This window comes from Gouania willdenowi, chromosome 1 (assembly GCF_900634775.1).
Source record: "Gouania willdenowi chromosome 1, fGouWil2.1, whole genome shotgun sequence".
NCBI lineage: Eukaryota > Metazoa > Chordata > Actinopteri > Blenniiformes > Gobiesocidae > Gouania > Gouania willdenowi.
The window spans coordinates 45039702-45059262 of NC_041044.1; the positions used below are offsets into that span (position 1 = coordinate 45039702).

General features: G+C 37.3%; 1 protein-coding gene across 5 annotated transcripts; it reads right to left on the bottom strand.

The window, feature by feature from the left end:
* Window positions 1–1779: 1779 nt before the first annotated feature.
* Window positions 1780–19160, bottom strand: LOC114469518 (MAGUK p55 subfamily member 2-like). 5 transcript variants are annotated; one of them, XM_028457106.1, is made up of 16 exons: window positions 19053–19102; window positions 17477–17518; window positions 13014–13062; window positions 12117–12331; window positions 11803–11903; window positions 10716–10871; window positions 10466–10639; window positions 10271–10378; window positions 8785–8904; window positions 8428–8559; window positions 8255–8357; window positions 6676–6744; window positions 5599–5760; window positions 5323–5525; window positions 3064–3192; window positions 1780–2989 (listed from the first exon to the last, which is right to left on the bottom strand). In XM_028457106.1, the coding sequence occupies exons 5-16, from the start codon at window positions 11881–11883 to the stop codon at window positions 2813–2815; spliced, it is 1614 nt and encodes a 537-aa protein (XP_028312907.1). In that variant the 5' UTR covers window positions 11884–11903; window positions 12117–12331; window positions 13014–13062; window positions 17477–17518; window positions 19053–19102; the 3' UTR covers window positions 1780–2812. The 5 variants fall into 5 exon arrangements, with proteins under 5 accessions (XP_028312907.1, XP_028312889.1, XP_028312898.1 ...); XM_028457088.1 differs by lacking the exon at window positions 17477–17518 and having other exon boundaries at window positions 19053–19136; XM_028457097.1 differs by lacking the exon at window positions 17477–17518 and having other exon boundaries at window positions 12096–12331; window positions 19053–19136.
* Between the last annotated feature and the right edge of the window lie 401 nt (window positions 19161–19561).

Sequence of the window (19561 nt, forward strand, 5' to 3'; positions counted from 1 at the left end):
AATAGTGTCACCATGGAAACACACTAACAACCAAGAGCATTAAAATAAATACATCTAATATTTCAATGTTGAATGATTCTTATCAGGAAAATCAGTATTTTAGTATAAAATAAGATTTATGCACTTTGATTGTTGTAAATTATTGTATATTCTGTGATATTTTGCAACAATTGAAACAATTTACAGTAAGAACATTTGTGCTTTTTCACTTCAGGACCTCACAAAAATATAAACATTACTGTAAACAGAAAAATGCAGAATCTCAGAATTCCAGGACAGAATATTAATTTATAATTTATAACTGTAATCAATACATTCTTCAAACTTCCAGCTGATGTAAAGCCAGATTACAGTAATCATAGGATGCACTGTTGAACGCTGCATGTTTGTCTGCACCTTAAAGTATATATAGTCTCTATTAAAGAGTCTATGATTGAACACGTATAAGCTTAGTGTCTGTTTACTGTAATCTATTCTTTTTTTCTTGGATCAAACTAAATCATTTTTGTCTAGTAAAGGTCATTTTTTGTTGGTCCTAAAGGTCTTCCTCAGTTCAAACGTGTTTAAGGTGTCGTCTCAGAAGGTCCACACGTTACATCACAAGATCTTTAAGTCACTGATAACCTTAATGCTACAGTTGTAAAGGTTTGGTTCTCGTCAGTCATTGATTCTGTAAAGACTGAAAAACGACACGTAGAAATACATGATATTAGAATCAGATGCTCCAGTTTCATCTAGTTTATGGTTGGACAGACAGATGTTCTACTCAAACTGTCTATAGCTTCAGACAACAGTTGAGAAATAGTGTAAAAACATGTTGAAAGTGGGTTTTATTGTATTTGTACAATTCCATAGAAAAAAAAGACACTGAGCTGTTTGGATCCCACAGAAATCTGAATATAGATGCTGAACAACTAAAACTACTAGCAGACATAGAGCATCTTCTATAAGGTGAAGAACACAAGTCATTTAATAAAACATCAGATGTCTGTTTTCACATTTAAAGGAGCATAGGACAGGATTTATGAAAAAATAAACATTCATTTTAAGTCTTTTTGTTTGAATGGCTGATGAAGCACACACACATTTCTCCTATTGCATTGAACACACTGTGATGCTTATGTTCTGATGTTCATGGTCTGAATTTCCCACGTTATTCTGCAGATGTGAGGTTTAGATGCTCCTGGATGTCTGATGATACAGTAACAGTAGGTGTGTCACTGTCTGATTTCTTAATTCTGTCCTATGGTCCTTAAAATGTCATTTAAAGCTGATGTGATGTTTTCTGACAGGCTGACTATTACGTTCAAAATGTAAAAACATAAAAATGGGAATAAGCTCATATCTTTCCAGTATCTGAGCATCTACATGCTATCTATCTACAGTTCATAAACAAGTGGTAAGTATGTGTAAAACCATCATATTTTCTTGAAGCAGACTTTAACATCTGTATGTCCCTTTAATGTTCTTAAATATTATCCAAACGGAACCATCAACCACTGGTAGTACATGGTGGGAGCACCAGTTCAGTTTACTACCTATGTTTGGTTCATACACACACTGTTATTCTCTTTACATTTATATTTAGTAAACCCAATTACTGTCAACCTGATGTACAGCTTTCTAAACCCACTGACCTGATCTAGACCTAAATACTAAAATATGATGATGTCATGGTTTAAAATCCTGCTTCAGTGAAACACTGTAAAATACTTTAAATATGGACTCAAACACATGATTATCTGCCATGCAGTAATAATACATTAATAACATTTGTATTTTTCTATGTTTTATTCAATCCCAGACCAAAGTTAAACATCTGGCTAAACAATTCTACAGCTGCCAAAAAGTTGAATGAAGTATGTGAATATTATGTTTAGCCTTATTAGAGCCTGTTATTACAAAATGTAATAACACCCTAAATGTAATAACTGCTCAACAATGTAAACAGATGCTGAGCCCAAAACGTGCAAACTTTTTGCTATTGTTATTACATTATGTGGCATTTCAAACATTTTATTTAATTATTAATAGTTTATTAATAAATCACAGTTAGCCAATGATTTATGGATTAAAGGTCTTATTGCTTCAATGTAGAGAGTAGTATCATACACAGATACAGTATATACACACACTCCACTGTAAGTTGTGGGTTCAGCATCTTTAGTTACTTTATTGACCACTTATTACATTTAGGTTGTTGATACACATCAGGCTCTAACAAATCTTTATATTAACATGTTTGTGTGTTAAAATAATTATAATAAACGACAGGACAAGAAAGATGATCCACGTCTACCACGCTCAATCTATTTTATAAGATACAAAAATCACAAATTGCACCACAAAAAAGTGAGTGAGCGACTGTATGTGACAGAGCACGTGCTCACTGATGTAGAGCTAAATGTAACTAAATAACCTCAAGCACTGAGCGCTCACTGACTCCTCACATGCACGTTTACATTTCAGAGGCACAAATCAGGAGCATAAATAATGTAAAGTGTTCAATCGATCAGATATAGATCAGTGATAATAGTGAATGAGAACTGACTTTCTATTGGACAGTGGACGGATGTAAACAACTGATCATCAGCAGTAATGGCACCAATTATTTAAATACGTTAGAAATGTCAGAGATTCACTGCGTACACACACACACACACACACACACACACACACACACACACACACACACACACACACACACACACACACACACACACACACACACACACACACACACACACACACACACACACACACACACACACACACACACACACACTAGAACACACACACACACACACACACACTAGAACACCCATGTGACTGGGACCCACTGAGGGTTTTTAGAAACCGTTTCTATGGCAGCCTTAACGCTGCGGTAGGTTTCATCCAGGTCGTGGTTGATGATGCTGAGGTCAAAGTAGTGTCCGTACGCTGCCTGCAGTTTGGAGCTGTCAGTGCAGGTCCTCTGCAGCTCCTCATCCTGGAACAACAGCACAGGCTGATTAACTGATGACTACATCTCCAACATTAAGAGTCAGGGGTTAGGGTAGGTACCGTCTGCATCCTGGTGACCACTCCTGCCTCCACAGCTGACTCATTCATGGCCTTAAGAACCTCAAACTCTGGAGACTGGAGGAAAACCACGTAAGGCAGAAACTCAGAGGTCCTCAGCAGTTTGAGAGACTGGAAAAGATCAACATTAGAAATCATGTGTATTTCCCACAGACACAGTCAACGCCTGAGGGCAAAGCATGTGATCATCAACTGATGGAAGGAAACTAATCAGTGGAACCTGTTTGAAAATGAAAATATGAGGTTATTATAACAGGTGGATACATTTAATCTCTATATTAGCAACAGTCAGTAAGACACAATAACAAAGTCTACAATTACAGTAGAAAAAAGACACATATTATTGTTAGAGGACAAGAGTTTAAAATGTATTTGTATAGAACATTTCATACACAAGGCAACTCAGTGTGTTTTACATGATCAAAAAATACAACAGAAAACATTCAACAGCTTAAAATCAATAACAACATTAAAGTCAGCAAAAAATTTAAATTAAAATCATCAACAAACACATGACATCATCAACATGACCATAAATCTCTCTCAATCATACGCAGTAGAGAAAAAAAGTTCCTTTAACTTTGATTTAAAAATGTTCACATGTGATGCTGACTTCAGCTCTGCTGCAGTTTGTTCCACTTCTTTGCAGCATAACAACTAAACACAGCATCACCATGGTTACTGTGAGCTCTGGGCTCCACTATCTGACCTGTGTCCATAGATCTCAGAGACCTGCTGGGTTCATACCTGACTAACATCTCACTGATGTATTCTGGACCAAACCCATTCACACATTTATAACCAGCAGCAGAACTTTACAGTCTCCTCTGAGGCTGACTGGGAGCCAGTGTAATGTGTTCTGACCTCTTTGTTCTGGTTCAGACCTGAGCTGCAGCGTTCTGAACCAGCTGTAGATGTTTGATGAAGACCATTACAATAGTCCAGTCTGCTGGAGATAAAAGCATGGACCAGTTTCTCCTGATCTTTCTGAGTCATTAAACCTTTCACTCTGGAGATGTTCTTTAGGTGGTAGAAGATGTTTTTGTGATAGATTTGATCTGATGCTGAATGTCAGATCTGAGTCAATCAGAACACCAAGGTTTTTGACTTGGTCTTTATCTTCTAAAGATGAATGTTATACTATTTATAATTGGTGTTTAATCTATAACACACATTCTGTAATGCTAAGTGCTAAATACATTCAACTAATTAAAGTAGCAGAATTAAATTCATGATGCCATTACTATCATTTCTTCATCAATAAATCAGTTCTACTGTCATTTCCAGACTATAAAAAGCACTGATATATTGGCTGCATTCCAAAAATTTAGCAATTTTCTAATAAAAATCTACACAAATGCCACATTGTAATATAGGCCACACCCTATTGGCTGATGAGGGTGCGACATCTCGACCAATCAGAACGGGCTGCTGTACTCATGTTAGGTTGCAGTGAAATGTCTGTGTTTCCTTTATTACATGAAGTCTCCTCCTCACTGCTCCACGTCTACATATCAGTACATTTACAGTTTTTTATGGTCATTTTTACTGTAACCACTGATAAACCACTTCATCTGTTCTTACCGTGAACTACCACAGAGTGATCACAGAGAGTCAGACTGAGTCAGAATACAGACGTCATCACTTCTGAATAAATATAACTAGGGTTGTTAACTTTGGTCGTTTAGTCACTGATTGGTCGATGTCGTCGTAGTCGACCAAGATTTTCATTGGTTGATCAGCAACGGTATCAGTTTTAATACCGTAAAAAAAAAAAAAAAGCAATGCACTTAATAAAGGTGATAAGATTAAATATCAATATAATGTATTTAATGCCTCCCTTTGGCACCAGTCACTGGTCCCCCATACATGCCCCCTCCTACTCCAGAACCAACAACCTGCTCCTGGAACTGTGCAATATCTTCCTCACAGATATATTTTATACACTAGTGCAATGTTGTCCCTCACTGTCCCCAATCCATCTAGTGCTGCCCCTGGGCTCTTATTTTGAAAGTGTCAGCTGTGTCTCATCTGGTCATTACAGATACTGAGGTAAAGGAACAAGGTGAGATGTCTACCTGATACCGTTAAAACAGATTTTATTTAGTACAGAGACTTTTCTTTCCCATGTACTCAAAACAAATATGAATGAAAATTTTATATAAAAATAGGATAATATGATTAGTCCGATTAAAGTTGAAGAGTTTGGAGTTATTGTCTGTTAGCATTCAGTTAGCATACCTGAGGGTTGACGTCCAGTATGCAGATGCGTCCTGCTTCCACTACTTCATGTATGGAGTCGATCTTTAAGCCATACAGATTCCCGTCGTACTCGCCGTGTTCCAGATAGCAGCCATTTTTTATGTCTGCTTCCATTTTGCTGCGACTTGTGAAAGCGTACGTCCGACTCTCACGCTCACCTTTTTTTGGCTTCTTGGAGGTATCTGCATGGATTAAAGACACAGTGTGACAACAGGAGTGTGTGCTGCTAGCAGCAGGAAGTGAAGGAGCTCATACATGGGATAGTGGTGCCAAACAGATGTGGATCCCTCAGTAACAGCTTGGTCTTCAGTCTACGCCGTCCCACACCCTGAGCACCAATCAGAATCAGAGTTTTCCTCTTGAAGGGTGGGACCTTGGCCACTTCCTCGTAGAGTAATATCTCATGTCTGTCAAACTCTGCGAAGACAAATATTCAAATTTAATAAAATTCATGACTATTTAAGAATCAAGTTAGGGCCACGTTTGAGTTATTTCTTATTAATTATGACCTTAAGGATCTCATATAGTGATGTGGTTATTGGTGTGTTGCTTTGATGACGGCTAATTGGATAATTAAAAAGTTCATAAAACTCTAAACTATAGTAAAAAAACAAAACACTAAATGTGGATACATTTGCTTTAGAACACATTTCAAACTGTACATATTTCAGTTAAGGTAAGAACTGTATATTTCTATAGGCTGTCACAGAAATGTCTCATAAACTACCGTCAGAGTTCATGTGGTTGTGTTTGGATGGTGAACGCTAAATTTGTTCTACAGGTACCTTTTTGAACTGAATTCACTGTAGCATTTGTGAGTAGTTGGTAGAATAACTCTCGACAGTACTGTATGTATTGGGTGGTTTTGATTCACTAAAGGTTTAGTGGTATTAAAACGTGTGCAAACGTCACTCCACATGCTAATAACGAGTAAAAAGTGATGGAATCAAGGGTGTGCGTGAGCTGCGCTTCCAAATGTGCCCTCATTCCATTTAGCGTGTTTTCCTCTGATGAATATGTAAAGTAGGCGGATCTCCCAGGGGAAGCAAAAATATGGGAGGAGGAAATGCAAATAAATTAATGCAGGGGACGCAATACGATTCATGAAATCTGGAACGATTTGCGGTTATAGTTTTAGTACCAGAAAATACCACAACTGAAAAGGAGGTGCAGACACACACACAGAGATCATCACTGTAGTAAATGTGGACAGAAAACACAGCAGAGATGAACAAAGGCTCAGTTCAAAGCTGGACTCAAACCCACTTATTTAAAACAGTATTTCCCACCAGAAACCTAACTATGACAAACTGCAGACTTTAGGCGTCTTACCTGCATTCTTGGTGGTAACATACATCATCTTCTTCTTCTTCTTCCCTCCAACACCAGAGCAAAGATTTCCTGACACGTTAACAGAGCAAAGCATTATTCTCAAACCAGCATGTCTGCACATCTGTTAGCAGTGAATCCCAAACCATCACCCACACTTCATCCTGTTGTGATTCAAAGTTAAACAACCAGGGTTTCTACTATGAAGATAGATAATTACATCCTAAATTTATCTCCTTCACCTAAACTAAAGGTTCTCCATCCAATAGAAGCTGTCCTATGAATCTGGATTACAACTCACTAAAGCCTGATATATGGTTCAGCATCTGGACCCACAGCGGGGGCATGGCATCAACGTGACACGGAGGTTGGCTCATCTACTTCTACGTGGAGGGAACGCCTCGCAATGCGATTTGCTGCAGGACCACTAGGGGGTGTGGCTATGTGTGTGTTTCCAGAAAGCCAATAAATACGTCATTGTTTATCTTACGGTCACTTTTTTCACAATGGTCAGAGCTGCCGTGGTAGGTCGTAATGACCTGATGACTTTGCTTCAGTCACCACAAGGAACCGTGTCATTCTGTTTCATGTGTGTTCAGCTCCTGAGTTATAGCTACTAGTTACATGTACATTATCACTAGTGGTTAAGGACGCTGGGCTTGTGATCAGAGGGTTGCTGGTTCAAATCTCACCCGGGCCATCACTGTGGGATGTCCCTTAACCTCCATCTGCCCCCTAGGCACAGCGACATGGCTGCCCACTGCCCCCCAGGGATGGGTTAAATGCAGAGAACAAATTTCATATATGTAAAAACTGATTTCATCTTAATGTATTGTGTTGGAAAAAACTGTTTAAAAACACACATGCACTTAATTTACATATTTAAAGCTTTAATTTATACTACGGCCTATTGTTTTGTACATCATTTCGTCTCTCCTGTCTGGGGGTATTTCCTCAACAGGTCCCCAATCGTTTGTGAAAAACGAGCACATTAATCGTTCCTAAACAAAATTTTTCCTGTAAATCTAGCGTGCACTCCTCCAGGTCTGCTTTCTGTACATCCACCATCTATGAGGGGTTCATTTGGCCCTGGAGCCAGAGGTTGGGGTGTTGCTGGTGGATCCAGAGCCAGCACACACTGATTAAATCCTGGATGTTAGCGCGATAAGTGGAAATCCAGCTTTGTAGTACACGCCCCTATTGTCATCTTAGACATTTAACTAATCAGACAGCCTCTAATCACATGATCAATGAATCAATTAGCAAAAGTCCGACACATAGAAAAAAATCAATGTGTAAAAATAACATTTTTAATTATGAATGAACCAAACCAATCTCTTCTGTTGCTCATCATCAGGTTACGCAGCTTCTTGTTTGATGTAATGTGTGTACACTACATATGTAAATAAATAGTCATTTTTATCCAATAGTTTTTGAGAATATAAAACATTATTGACCAATTAGAAAGGAATGCTTTAACATCTTTCAAGTTCAAAATTAAAATTTGATACAGAAGGAACATTTTTATTCAAAGAATGTATTTAGATCTGGTGTATTTCTGAAAGTTGATCAGTGCTGGTACCTGCAGGTGTGAGCTCCACGTCTCTCTTTACAAAGGCTTTCCTTTTCTCCTCCAGAGTCTGAGACGGGATCAAACCAGCACTTCCTCCCTCCACATGGACGGCCTGCACACACCACCATGCACTCAGTACTGCTATGTAAAACTAGCACCCATGGTTCACTGCTTTACTCCACCTGCCACCAGTTGACGTCATCCTGGTTGACTATTTGTAAGATGTCTCCAATCTCAAATCTTAATCCAGCTTCCTTGCATGGGATCAGGTTGTCATTGGCCGGGTCGTATTCATAGTGACATTTAAAAAACACCTGCACACACACACACACACACACACACACACACACACACACACACACACACACACACACACACACACACACACACACACACACACACACACACACACACACACACACACACACACACACACACACACACACACACACACACACACACACACACACACACACACAGAGTAATGTTTGGTGTTTGTTGTTAGACATTAGCACATAGAATAGTGGTCAGGTGTTCACCTTTCTGGGTGGAATAGCTTCATGGTAGCTGGGGAGGATCTTCAGAACAACACTCCCACTGGCTGCTTGGAGCTCCTCCTGTAGCACACTGGGGTCCCAGCCCACCTCTCTGCCATTCACCTGTTAATACACACAGACACATTAACTCACAGGATGAATGGTTATGTTTCAACAGTACGTCTAGATTTAACACACATGCTTTTAACTTGCAGGACTGGGTACGTTAGATCATTATTACAGAATACAGGATGAGCTAAAGCATCATCAGCATACATAATATCACATACATAACACAGACTAAAGAACATTCACAAGGTGACCATGTATTGTTGTCACATATGTGACAACAATAAAGGTGATCTATCACCACTATTTGTCCTTGTGCTTTATTTCCATTGATATGTGGAATCTTGTGATTAAACAGGAAAAAAAAAACCACTGCATGACAAACATTTGAACTAAGCATCTTGTAATACAGTCTAAGTATTGTTCATCAGTTAACTCTTAGTTCATTTTAGTTGGTCAGTCAGAGACAGGCTGTTCAGCAGAGGTGCAAAGTCAAAGTCAGAAAGAAGATCCCTAAGCTTTTAATATGTAGGTAATACAAGGGCTTTATTAGGTGAAGAAACGGAAAAAATGCAGTTTGAGTAATTTAACTACAGCTTGCTCTGATTGGCTGTGTGATTGGCACCTTCTTTGACTATTAAACTAGTCCATTACACATGGGTCATTTAAGCACAAAGTACTGTACAAGGTCAAAACATTCTTTTATAAACTCAGGGCACGACTAGTTATCATTACACCTGACACACAGAGAGTCGCACCAGGCTGCCGACGGAACCCCCTAACCCTGAGAAAGTGTGGGTGGTCCTGTGTGCGTGAACCCACCTACCATCCTGTTAATTCCTCAACTCCTGTGTGTGTGTGTGTGTGTGTGTGTGTGTGTGTGTGTTTGTGTGTGTGTGTGTGTGTGGGTCCCAGATGCCATTTTCTGCACATATCTGACCTGTATCCAACTCGTTTAAACAGTCTGAACAGCAGAAATCTAATAGTTTGGAATTGAACCCAGGACACTTTCATATATGGTCCTAAATCTGATACGTATCATGTTTCTAGCAATGAGCACGATGTCTGAACGACCAGGTTGCATTTATCTAACCTTTACCTCATCAAAATGTGATAAATGTCACAATTCTGCGTTTCAGGAGGAGATGTGGGGGGCGACTAAGTAGGAAAAGCTTTTGACTAAAAAAATGGTTACATTTTTACAGGAAACTTCCCATATAGATATTATACAGGCACCATTTATTGTCCACTACTTGTCCTGTGTCTACAACTAACTAGCAGACGTTCTATCACGTGTCCATATGTGACCCAATCCAGCCCATATTTGGATGTTACACATGATTCACTAATACTTGATGTTGGGTTCATAGTAATTAGATGTTCATTAACAGCAGTGTCACTAACAGATATCTGTGCGTACCTCTTTGATGATGTCACCAACATGTAATAGACCCTGCTGATCCACCATCCCTCCATGGAGGATCCGGGCAATCACCAGCTCTCCACCGTCAATCTTAAAAGTCACGCCCTGAAACCCATATATTACTGCTTGTTAGTAAAAACCTAGCGTATGTCCTTCTACCCTCAGCTGTGTTTCCGTGGTGATGCCACGTACCAGATGCTCTCCCGCCACTTTGCGGATGCCAACCATTCGGACTGCGTCCGGGGGCAAGTGGAGGTTGTGTGTCTGGCTGTCTTCTTCTTCTTCATGATCCACAAAGTCACATGGGTTTAGGGGCGGGCTTTCACATGTCTGGGATGCCACTGAATCGTGTGTCTCTAGAAGAGACTACAAAACACATTCACCAAATTCAAAATCCAGATTTTTCTAACTCTTGCCATGTGGTGATGAGTGTGTTTGACACCTGGAAATGAGGCTGTGTGAGTATGTGAGCGAGCTCAGCTGCTGTGTCAGAGCGATGTGTGAAGGGGTCCAGATCTTTGAGAATCTCCAGCAGGAGGTCCACGTTGTTCTCTCTCACTGGAGACAGACGAGGCTCTTTGAGACTTTCCTCTTGCTCCTACCATTCATAAACATGGTTACATGTTAGAGCGCACACATGTACACACAGACCTCACATCTATACTGTACATAACTAACCCATTAAAACACACACAACTATTGGCTTTGGTTCATCTTTAGATTTAGATTTAACAACAACATTATTCTAACTTTAAAATGAATCCTGATCAAGATATTTCACAACACTTGTGTTAAAGTGCAGAACTAGCATGTTCTCCTTTAGCAATTCTGCTCTGGTCAAGATGACAAGAATAAATAGAAGATGTACTTTATAATGATGTCAAAAAATTGCTGATGTTTTAAAACATCACTAGGCTCTTAAAGCTGTTGGAGACAATAAAACAAAATTAAAATCAAATAAAGACAGTGTCGGCCTCAGAGAGCCATTGCTCCATAAAAGTGTTTTGATCTCCACTGTAAATACTCTGTTCATTGACGTTGTCAGAATAGTTTCACTCATTGCATTATGGGACGTGGAGTCCCAGTGATGTTTGGGTCAGATTCAGATCCTTCGCGTGAGGCACAAAACAAACGTGTCATTGTTTAACAGTGGCACAAGAAATCACAGGAACAGTGAAATAAAAACACTTGTCTCCAGAACTACACATCCCATAATGCAATGTGCAAAGCTTTTCCAACGCCGTCAATGAACCAAGTGTTTCAGTGGAGATCTGAGAGTGGCAATTTCACCCGTTTAGATTTTCTTTAGTTTATTGATCTATGAGGCCTACACTATGTTTTTATTAGATACATAATTGTAACAATCTACACAAATATGGTAAACATCCACTTAAAGTGTCAAAGCTGATCCCTGTTAGAGCTTATATGATACTGTTGTTGCTTTTCCTTCCCTTTAGGCTTTAATCAGCATATTATGTGTGTGTGTGTGTGTGTGTGTGTGTGTGTGTGTGTGTGTGTGTGTGTGTTACCAGAGGGCTTTCCATAATGCCTTTGAGGTAGATGAGGTCCAGGTCATTAGCCATGGTGGAACTAGTGGTGCTGTCACTCATAGCATCCAACACCTGAGGGGCTGTAACACACACACACACACACACACACACACACACACGCACACACACAGTTTAAAGTCGTGGCCTTGTTCTGAAAAGAGTGACTGACCAGAAAATCAATTTTCTGGATTGAATAAGAGGTTGTTTTGTTGAAATTTGAATTTCAAGTTCATGAGACATAAAAATGAGGAGATAAATCCTGATGTCATTACATTTTATGTATAAGTTATTACTTGGACAGACTGGTTTCTCTGCATCACGTGAGACCACGATGAGATGAGATGAGATGAGATGAGACCACGATGAGATGAGATGAGATGAGATGAGACCACGATGGGATGAGATGAGATGAGATGAGACCACGATGGGATGAGATGAGATGAGATGAGATGAGATGAGATGTGAAGGACAGCTGGTGTTGGGTCGTGTCCTTTAGCTGTAAAAAGTACTGGATAGAAGAAAAAACCTTAACAAGGTTATCTATATGTGGTCAGAATAATATATCTACTGTAACTACTGATAAGCAGGTATCAGAAAACTAATACTAAAATATACTAAATTAGTAAAATTAAACAAAAAACTAAACAAAATGTATACAAAAAGTACACAAAACGACAACAGAAATGCACAAAAATATACAAAATGACTCCAAAAAACATACATTACAAAAAACGGACAAAGCTGCATTTATTAGCATATAGATTTACTTAGGAGCAAGTTTATTGAATTTGTTGTACAAATCAATGTTTTTTTTTGTCCCCCACAGTACGTCACAGCGGTGCATGAACAGTTTTGTCCGACAGGTCCCCGATGTACCGTGGAGGACGCTGCAGGTCTGACCACATGGTTATAGCAGTGGTTACACCCGTTTATTACTTTATTATGATAAACCTAAGGAAATAGGATGTACTGTATATTTATTTTATTTTTTGCCCTGGCATCTGTTTACTGTTAAGTTGTTGAAGTTTTGAACAATAATTTTGAATAAAATTTTGAGGAATAACTGACAAATGCTTGTTTATTTTAAGAGGTCTATTGATATAGTTGTTTACAAACACTAAAGTGTAATTTATCCCATTAATCGATGAAAATAATCAACAATCTGCAGCACTAGTTATAATTGGTCTCACCAGGCTCAGTGCGAGTAGAGGCCACAGGCATCGTCCAGCTTCAGTCAGTCTGAGGAACAGAAGAACAGTAGAACTTTCATTTTTAACTCCTTCAAAACGTTTTCCAACTAGAAAGTGGATTATTTAGTCCGAGCCTGACTTTAACCTTACAGTTAAAACCTCATTTTTTTCCTCATACAAATGACATATGTACGTATGTTTTAATGGTAAACACCACTTTTATTAACAAAGAGCTGTTAATGTCAACATCAGATCAGCACAAACAGAGACCGAGTGGATCTATTTACATCATCCAAATATCAAAGATATGTACAGTATACTGCATGTTATTGCACAGAAAAAGGATTCATGCTCCATGGTTCTATGTAAGGACACTATGTAACCCACCCAGACCAGCAGTCCTAAATATCTATGGACCTGTTGTGTATCTATTCTCTGTTTCTAACCACATCTAATAGTTGTAGTTGTTTTAAATAACAGCACAGTGTGGGTTCAGAAAAACTCTCTATTTTTCTCTGCTATATAAAACGGCAGCATTGAGTCTAGACATATTGTGACTCAGATCAGAGGCGTGAGAAAAAATGAGGAACAGATTAAAAAGAGTTAAATCAACTCCTGAAAGTAGCAAAGTTAAATAATGAGTAAGATACAAGTAAAATTAAATATAAGTTGTAGTGACATGGATTATTCCTTTTTAATTATTCATGTTATATAAAGATGTATGAGAACAGCATTAATGTCACTATATTCCCCCTGAGGGATCAATGGTTTACTGAATCTGATCAGGTTTATTGATTAAGTTTTGATCAACTTAGTTCAAAGCAAAGCTAAATACATAGTTCTGTTTTAAATGTGATAATAGTCTGTTTTTAATTATATATTATGTTGTTTTTAAATTGTATATTTTCGTCATGTACAGAGCTTTGGTCAATTCTGGTTGTTGTGAAGTGCTTTAGAAATAAAACTTGATTTGATTTGACATACAAAGACATAACAGTGAATTTTATATTATCAATACATTATTATTGATTTGTTGAGACAGAAATGTACTATTGAGATATAAACTTAGACATATTTATGATTTTTGGTGTTGGACTAACACATCCAAGAACAATGTTGGAGTAGTAGTAGTAGTAGTATTAATAGTAGTAGTATTAATAGTAGTAGTACTGATAGTAGTAGTATTAATAGTAGTAGTATTAATAGTAGTAGTATTAATAGTAGCAGTGATAGGAGTAGTATTAATAGTAGTAGTAATAGTAGTAGTATTAATAGTAGTAGTACTGATAGTAGTAGTATTAATAGTAGTAGTATTAATAGTAGTAGTATTAATAGTAGCAGTGATAGGAGTAGTATTAATAGTAGTAGTAATAGTAGTAGTATTAATAGTAGTAGTAATAGTAGTAGTATTAATAGGAGTAGTATTAATAGTAGTAGTATTATTAGTAGTAGTAATAGTAGTAGTATTAATAGTAGTAGTATTAATAGTAGTAGTATTATTATTAGTATTAATAGTAGTAGTATTAATAGTAGTAGTAATAGGAGTAGTATTAATAGTAGTAGTAATAGTAGTAGTATTAATAGTAGTAGTATTATTAGTAGTAGTAATAGTAGCAGTAATAGTAGTAGTATTAATAGTAGTAGTAATAGTAGTAGTATTAATAGTAGTAGTAATAGTAGTAGTATTAATAGTAGCAGTAATAGTAGTAGTATTAATAGTAGTAGTATTAATAGTAGCAGTGATAGGAGTAGTATAAATAGTAGTAGTAATAGTAGTAGTATAAATAGTAGCAGTAATAGTAGTAGTATTAATAGTAGTAGTAATAGTAGTAGTATTAATAGTAGTAGTAATAGTAGTAGTATTAATAGTAGTAGTAATAGGAGTAGTATTAATAGTAGTAGTATTATTAGTAGTAGTAATAGTAGTAGTATTAATAGTAGTAGTATTAATAGTAGTAGTGATAGGAGTAGTATTAAAGTAGTAGTAATAAAGTAGTAGTAATAAAGTAGTAGTATTAAAGTAGTAGTAATAAAGTAGTAGTAATAAAGTAGTAGTAGTATTAAAGTAGTAGTAATAAAGTAGTAGTAGTAATAAAGTAGTAGTAATAAAGTAGTAGTAGTATTAAAGTAGTAGTAGTAATAAAGTAGTAGTAGTATTAAAGTAGTAGTAATAAAGTAGTAGTAATAGTAGTAGTATTAATAGTAGTAGTATTAATAGTAGTAGTAATAGTAGTAGTATTAAGAGTAGTAGTATTAATAGTAGTAGTAGTATTAATAGTAGTAGTATTAAGAGTAGTAGTATTAAGAGTAGTAGTATTAATAGTAGTAGTAGTAGTGATAGTAGTAGTAGTAATAGTAGTAGTATTAATAGTAGTAGTAGTAGTATTAATAGTAGTAGTATTAATAGTAGTAGTATTAATAGTAGTAGTAGTAGTAGTAGTATTAATAGTAGTAGTATTAATAGTAGTAGTATTAATAGTAGTAGTAGTTGTAGTAGTAGTAGTAATAGTATGAATAGTAGTAGTAATAGTAGTAGTAGTAGTAATAGTAGTAGTATTAATAGTAGTGATAGTAGTAGTAGTATGAATAGTAGTAGTAGTAATAGTAGTAGTAGTAATAGTAGTAGTATTAATAGTAGTGATAGTAGTAGTAGTATGAATAGTAGTAGTAGTAATACTAGTAGTATTCCGTTGTCGGCCCTAAGCTGTGGAACGCTCTGTCCCTCCACATCCGTACGGCCCCCACCGTGGAGTGTTTTAAATCTCGTCTCAAAACTCACTTTTATTCTCTGGCTTTTAGCACTGCGTAAGTTGTGTGGTCATCTGTGTCTTTTATTTTATGTTTTTGAGTTTTATTCTTATTTATAGTTTTTAATGTGTTTTTATTTATATTTATTCTTTTAAACTGTTTTATTTTTATTTATTGTTTTATACTCATTTAGTGGCAGAGCTCATTTGTATTGTTTTGGTTTTATTGTTGTGGTCGCATGTTCAGCACTTTGGAAACGTTTTGTTGTTTAAATGTGCTATATAAATAAAGTGGATTGGATTGGATAATAGTAGTAGTATTAATAGTAGTAGTAGTAATAGTAGTGATAGTAGTAGTAGTAATAGTAGTAGTATTAATAGTAGTAGTAGTAGCAGTGATAGTAGTAGTAATAGTAGTAGTATTAATAGTAGTAGTGATAGTAGTAGTAGTAATAATACTACTACTACTTATAAAGCTCTATATAAATCATGTTCATTTACCATTTAGTAGTATTAGTAGTAGTAGTAGTAGTAGTATTAATAGTAGTAGTATTAATAATAGTAGTAGTAGTAGTAATAGTAGTAGTATTAATAGTAGTAGTAGTAGTACCAGTAGTAGTAGTAGTAATAGTACTAGATTATCAAAAATCCATGGATCACTTTTGATGTCCCACTTCTCTAGATGATCTCCTGTGATTTTAAGCTCGTCAGTTAAACACCGTAGGAGAAATGCATTAAACTACATTGAGAGCGAAAATAGCAATTTAGCTATTTTTAATTTTCAATTCTAGATTCTGGACTTCCTGTGTATTTTTGGGCGTGGTCTTCATAATATTTTTTACTTGTCTTGTTATGGTCTACTTCTGTGTCAATTTTTATGATTCTATGATGAATTCATTTTTTGGCAATTCCTATCTCGTGATGCATTTTTTGTGTACTTGGGGGCGCTGGCACGTCAAATTTTTGCATTTTTAAAATCGGAAATAGCCAGAAATTAGAGAAGCGCACGATTGAATTTTGTTTGAATTTTGGAGACTACATAATAGTTCAGTGGGTGAAAAGTAGGTGAGTTGGTTCTGACACCAAGAAAGAAAGAAAGAAAGAAAGAAAGAAAGAAAGAAAGAAAGAAAGAAAGAAAGAAAGAAAGAAAGAAAGAAAGAAAGAAAGAAAGAAAGACAAATCAACCCAATAACAATGTTTCCTCCTTTCTGAAGACCATGAACTATACATTTTTGAAAAGTGCGGGGGCATGCCTACGACATGACAAGTGTCCCTGGTTACTGACGGGCACGTGGCGTTCGCATAGGCTCCGCCCCTTCCCTCGTAGTGTAGCCACTACGAGAGCAAAAAGCCCTTCGACAGCTTGTAGCACTTGGGCCTAATAAATACTGTTAATATAAATAAATATGAATCCATAAAGTTTGAATTGGTGTCAGACATGGACATGTTTTAATTGTTCTACAGGATCATCATCATGAGCAAAGCACCACACACACAACTGTGGTCAAATCAGCCGCACGTTATTCTCTAGTGCGCGACTATACTAAGAGTTACGTTAATGATAATGAGCGCGCTCTGAAGAGCTGCTGGTAGAAACTGGGCCTTCAAAGTCAACCAATTATAAATAATGATATTGATATATATTATATAAAAGACACAGCCCCAGCTCTCCAAACACAACTTCCTCCTAAATAACACACCAATAACCACACCTACCTGGGCCTGAACATCAGCTCCACAGGAAACTTCAACAAAGACCTGATGGAAAAGACCAGAAGAGTGTTCTACGCCATCAAAAACAACATCCCAGTTCAACTATTAAACTCAGTTATAGAACCCATTTCTGGGGTCCACCCACAAGCCAAGACTTTAATAAATGAGATAAACACCAAATTGAGACTCTGCATGCAGAATTTTGCAAATCCATCCTCCGTGACCAGCGAAAAACACCAAACAATGCATGCAGAGCAGAATTAGGACAATTTACTGTAATTATTAAAATCCAGAAGAAAGCAATCACATTTTATGAGAACCTCAAAGAAAGTGAGCCCAGCACCCTCCACCACAAAGCCCTCACCTACACAGACCATAGACGGATGTCCTCTCAGCCAGCAGGTTCTAGGACTCAAACACAAGCAGAACCTCCATACAGAACCCCAACCAGACTGAACCACATCATAAGAAAACTATCAAAATAAAACTACCTGAACCACTGGAAAGAATCAACCCAAACCCAGAGCAAACAGGAAGTCTACTTGGTCCTAAACAGGAAGTACACAATAGCAGAACACCTGAACACTGTGACCAACCCACATGACCTGGTACAGACTCAGCGAGCACACCCTGGCTTTAGAGACAGACTGACAGACAGACCTGGCTCCCCCGAGAGGACAGACTGTGCACCCACAGCCACACCTCCTGCCCCCGCTACCAGGACCTCAGAGACACTTACTTCCCTCTGATCACACACACCTACAAAGACTATCAGAACCTGTCTGACGTCCACAAACTCTCAGAGAATCCATCAATGTGTGAACACAGCAGTGACAGGAAAAGGAACTCTAAGGACCTCCAGCCCCCATAGACCCTACTGTTATATTTATGTATATATAGATAGTCTGTTCATACATGTATGAATATATTCATATGTAGGTGTTTGTGTACATGTACTACATATATATATATATATATATATATATATATATATATATATATATATATATATGTGTGTGTGTGTGTGTGTGTGTGTATTAATGAGTAAAATCCTGTACATAACCTCCCCTTTTATAACATTTATACTTAATTGTAAATTGTTCTACATATATTTAGTGAAAGACTATTTTATTATTTTATTATAATCTTGGTTCTCACACTTGCTTTAACAACGTAAACCTGTTTTCTCACGTCAATAAAGCTGTTTTGAATTGAATTGATTGTGTGTCAAACAACAGTCTCACTATCAGACCCACATTACTATACTTTTACTTACAGTAATAATTATTATTATCTGCAATAATAAACTGTAGATATCACGAAGGAATGCGTCCGGATTTCAAAGTAAAAAACGACGTGAGGAAACAAAAAAAGGGTTTCCCATAAGTAGATTATGATTCATATACCACACACACACACACACACACACACACACACACACACACACACACACACACACACACACACACACACACACACACACACACACACACACACACACACACACACACACACACACACAACATGTAAATGTGCAGTAAATATGACGTAAACAATAGATAAACCATCGTTTTCCCACCTTTCCAAACAAAGAGAATCTTCCCGCGGTCCGTCAGGTCTCGTGTGGTTTTCGTTGTCTGGTGTTTTGCTCAGTGACGTCAACACGTCTTCTTCTTCTTCATCGTATTTCCGGCAGACTAAACGCATGAAAGTCGTGTTGCTGCCCTCCTCAGGTCATGTGTTTCTCCACATGTAATCTGTGCTCGTGGACACGTGAAACGTCATCACACGCGGCCCAAATCCTGTTCCATTTTTAAATTATTTATTACAGTTAACAAATCACACATCACAGCACAAGCACACACATATATACTGTACATACATTTTACAAAGGGAAACATCTCTCCATTGAGCAGGTTTGTTCGTTGCTACGACACGTCAGCGTGGCCGCCATATTGGTAGAGGCAAAGCTGCCTGTAAACTAATGCAAGTGAATGGACCGAAGTTCATAAAGTGCCTTTTTTGGGGGCTGTCTAGAAATCACAGAACATGGAGTTTTCCCAACGCTTGTAAATGTCATTGAAATCC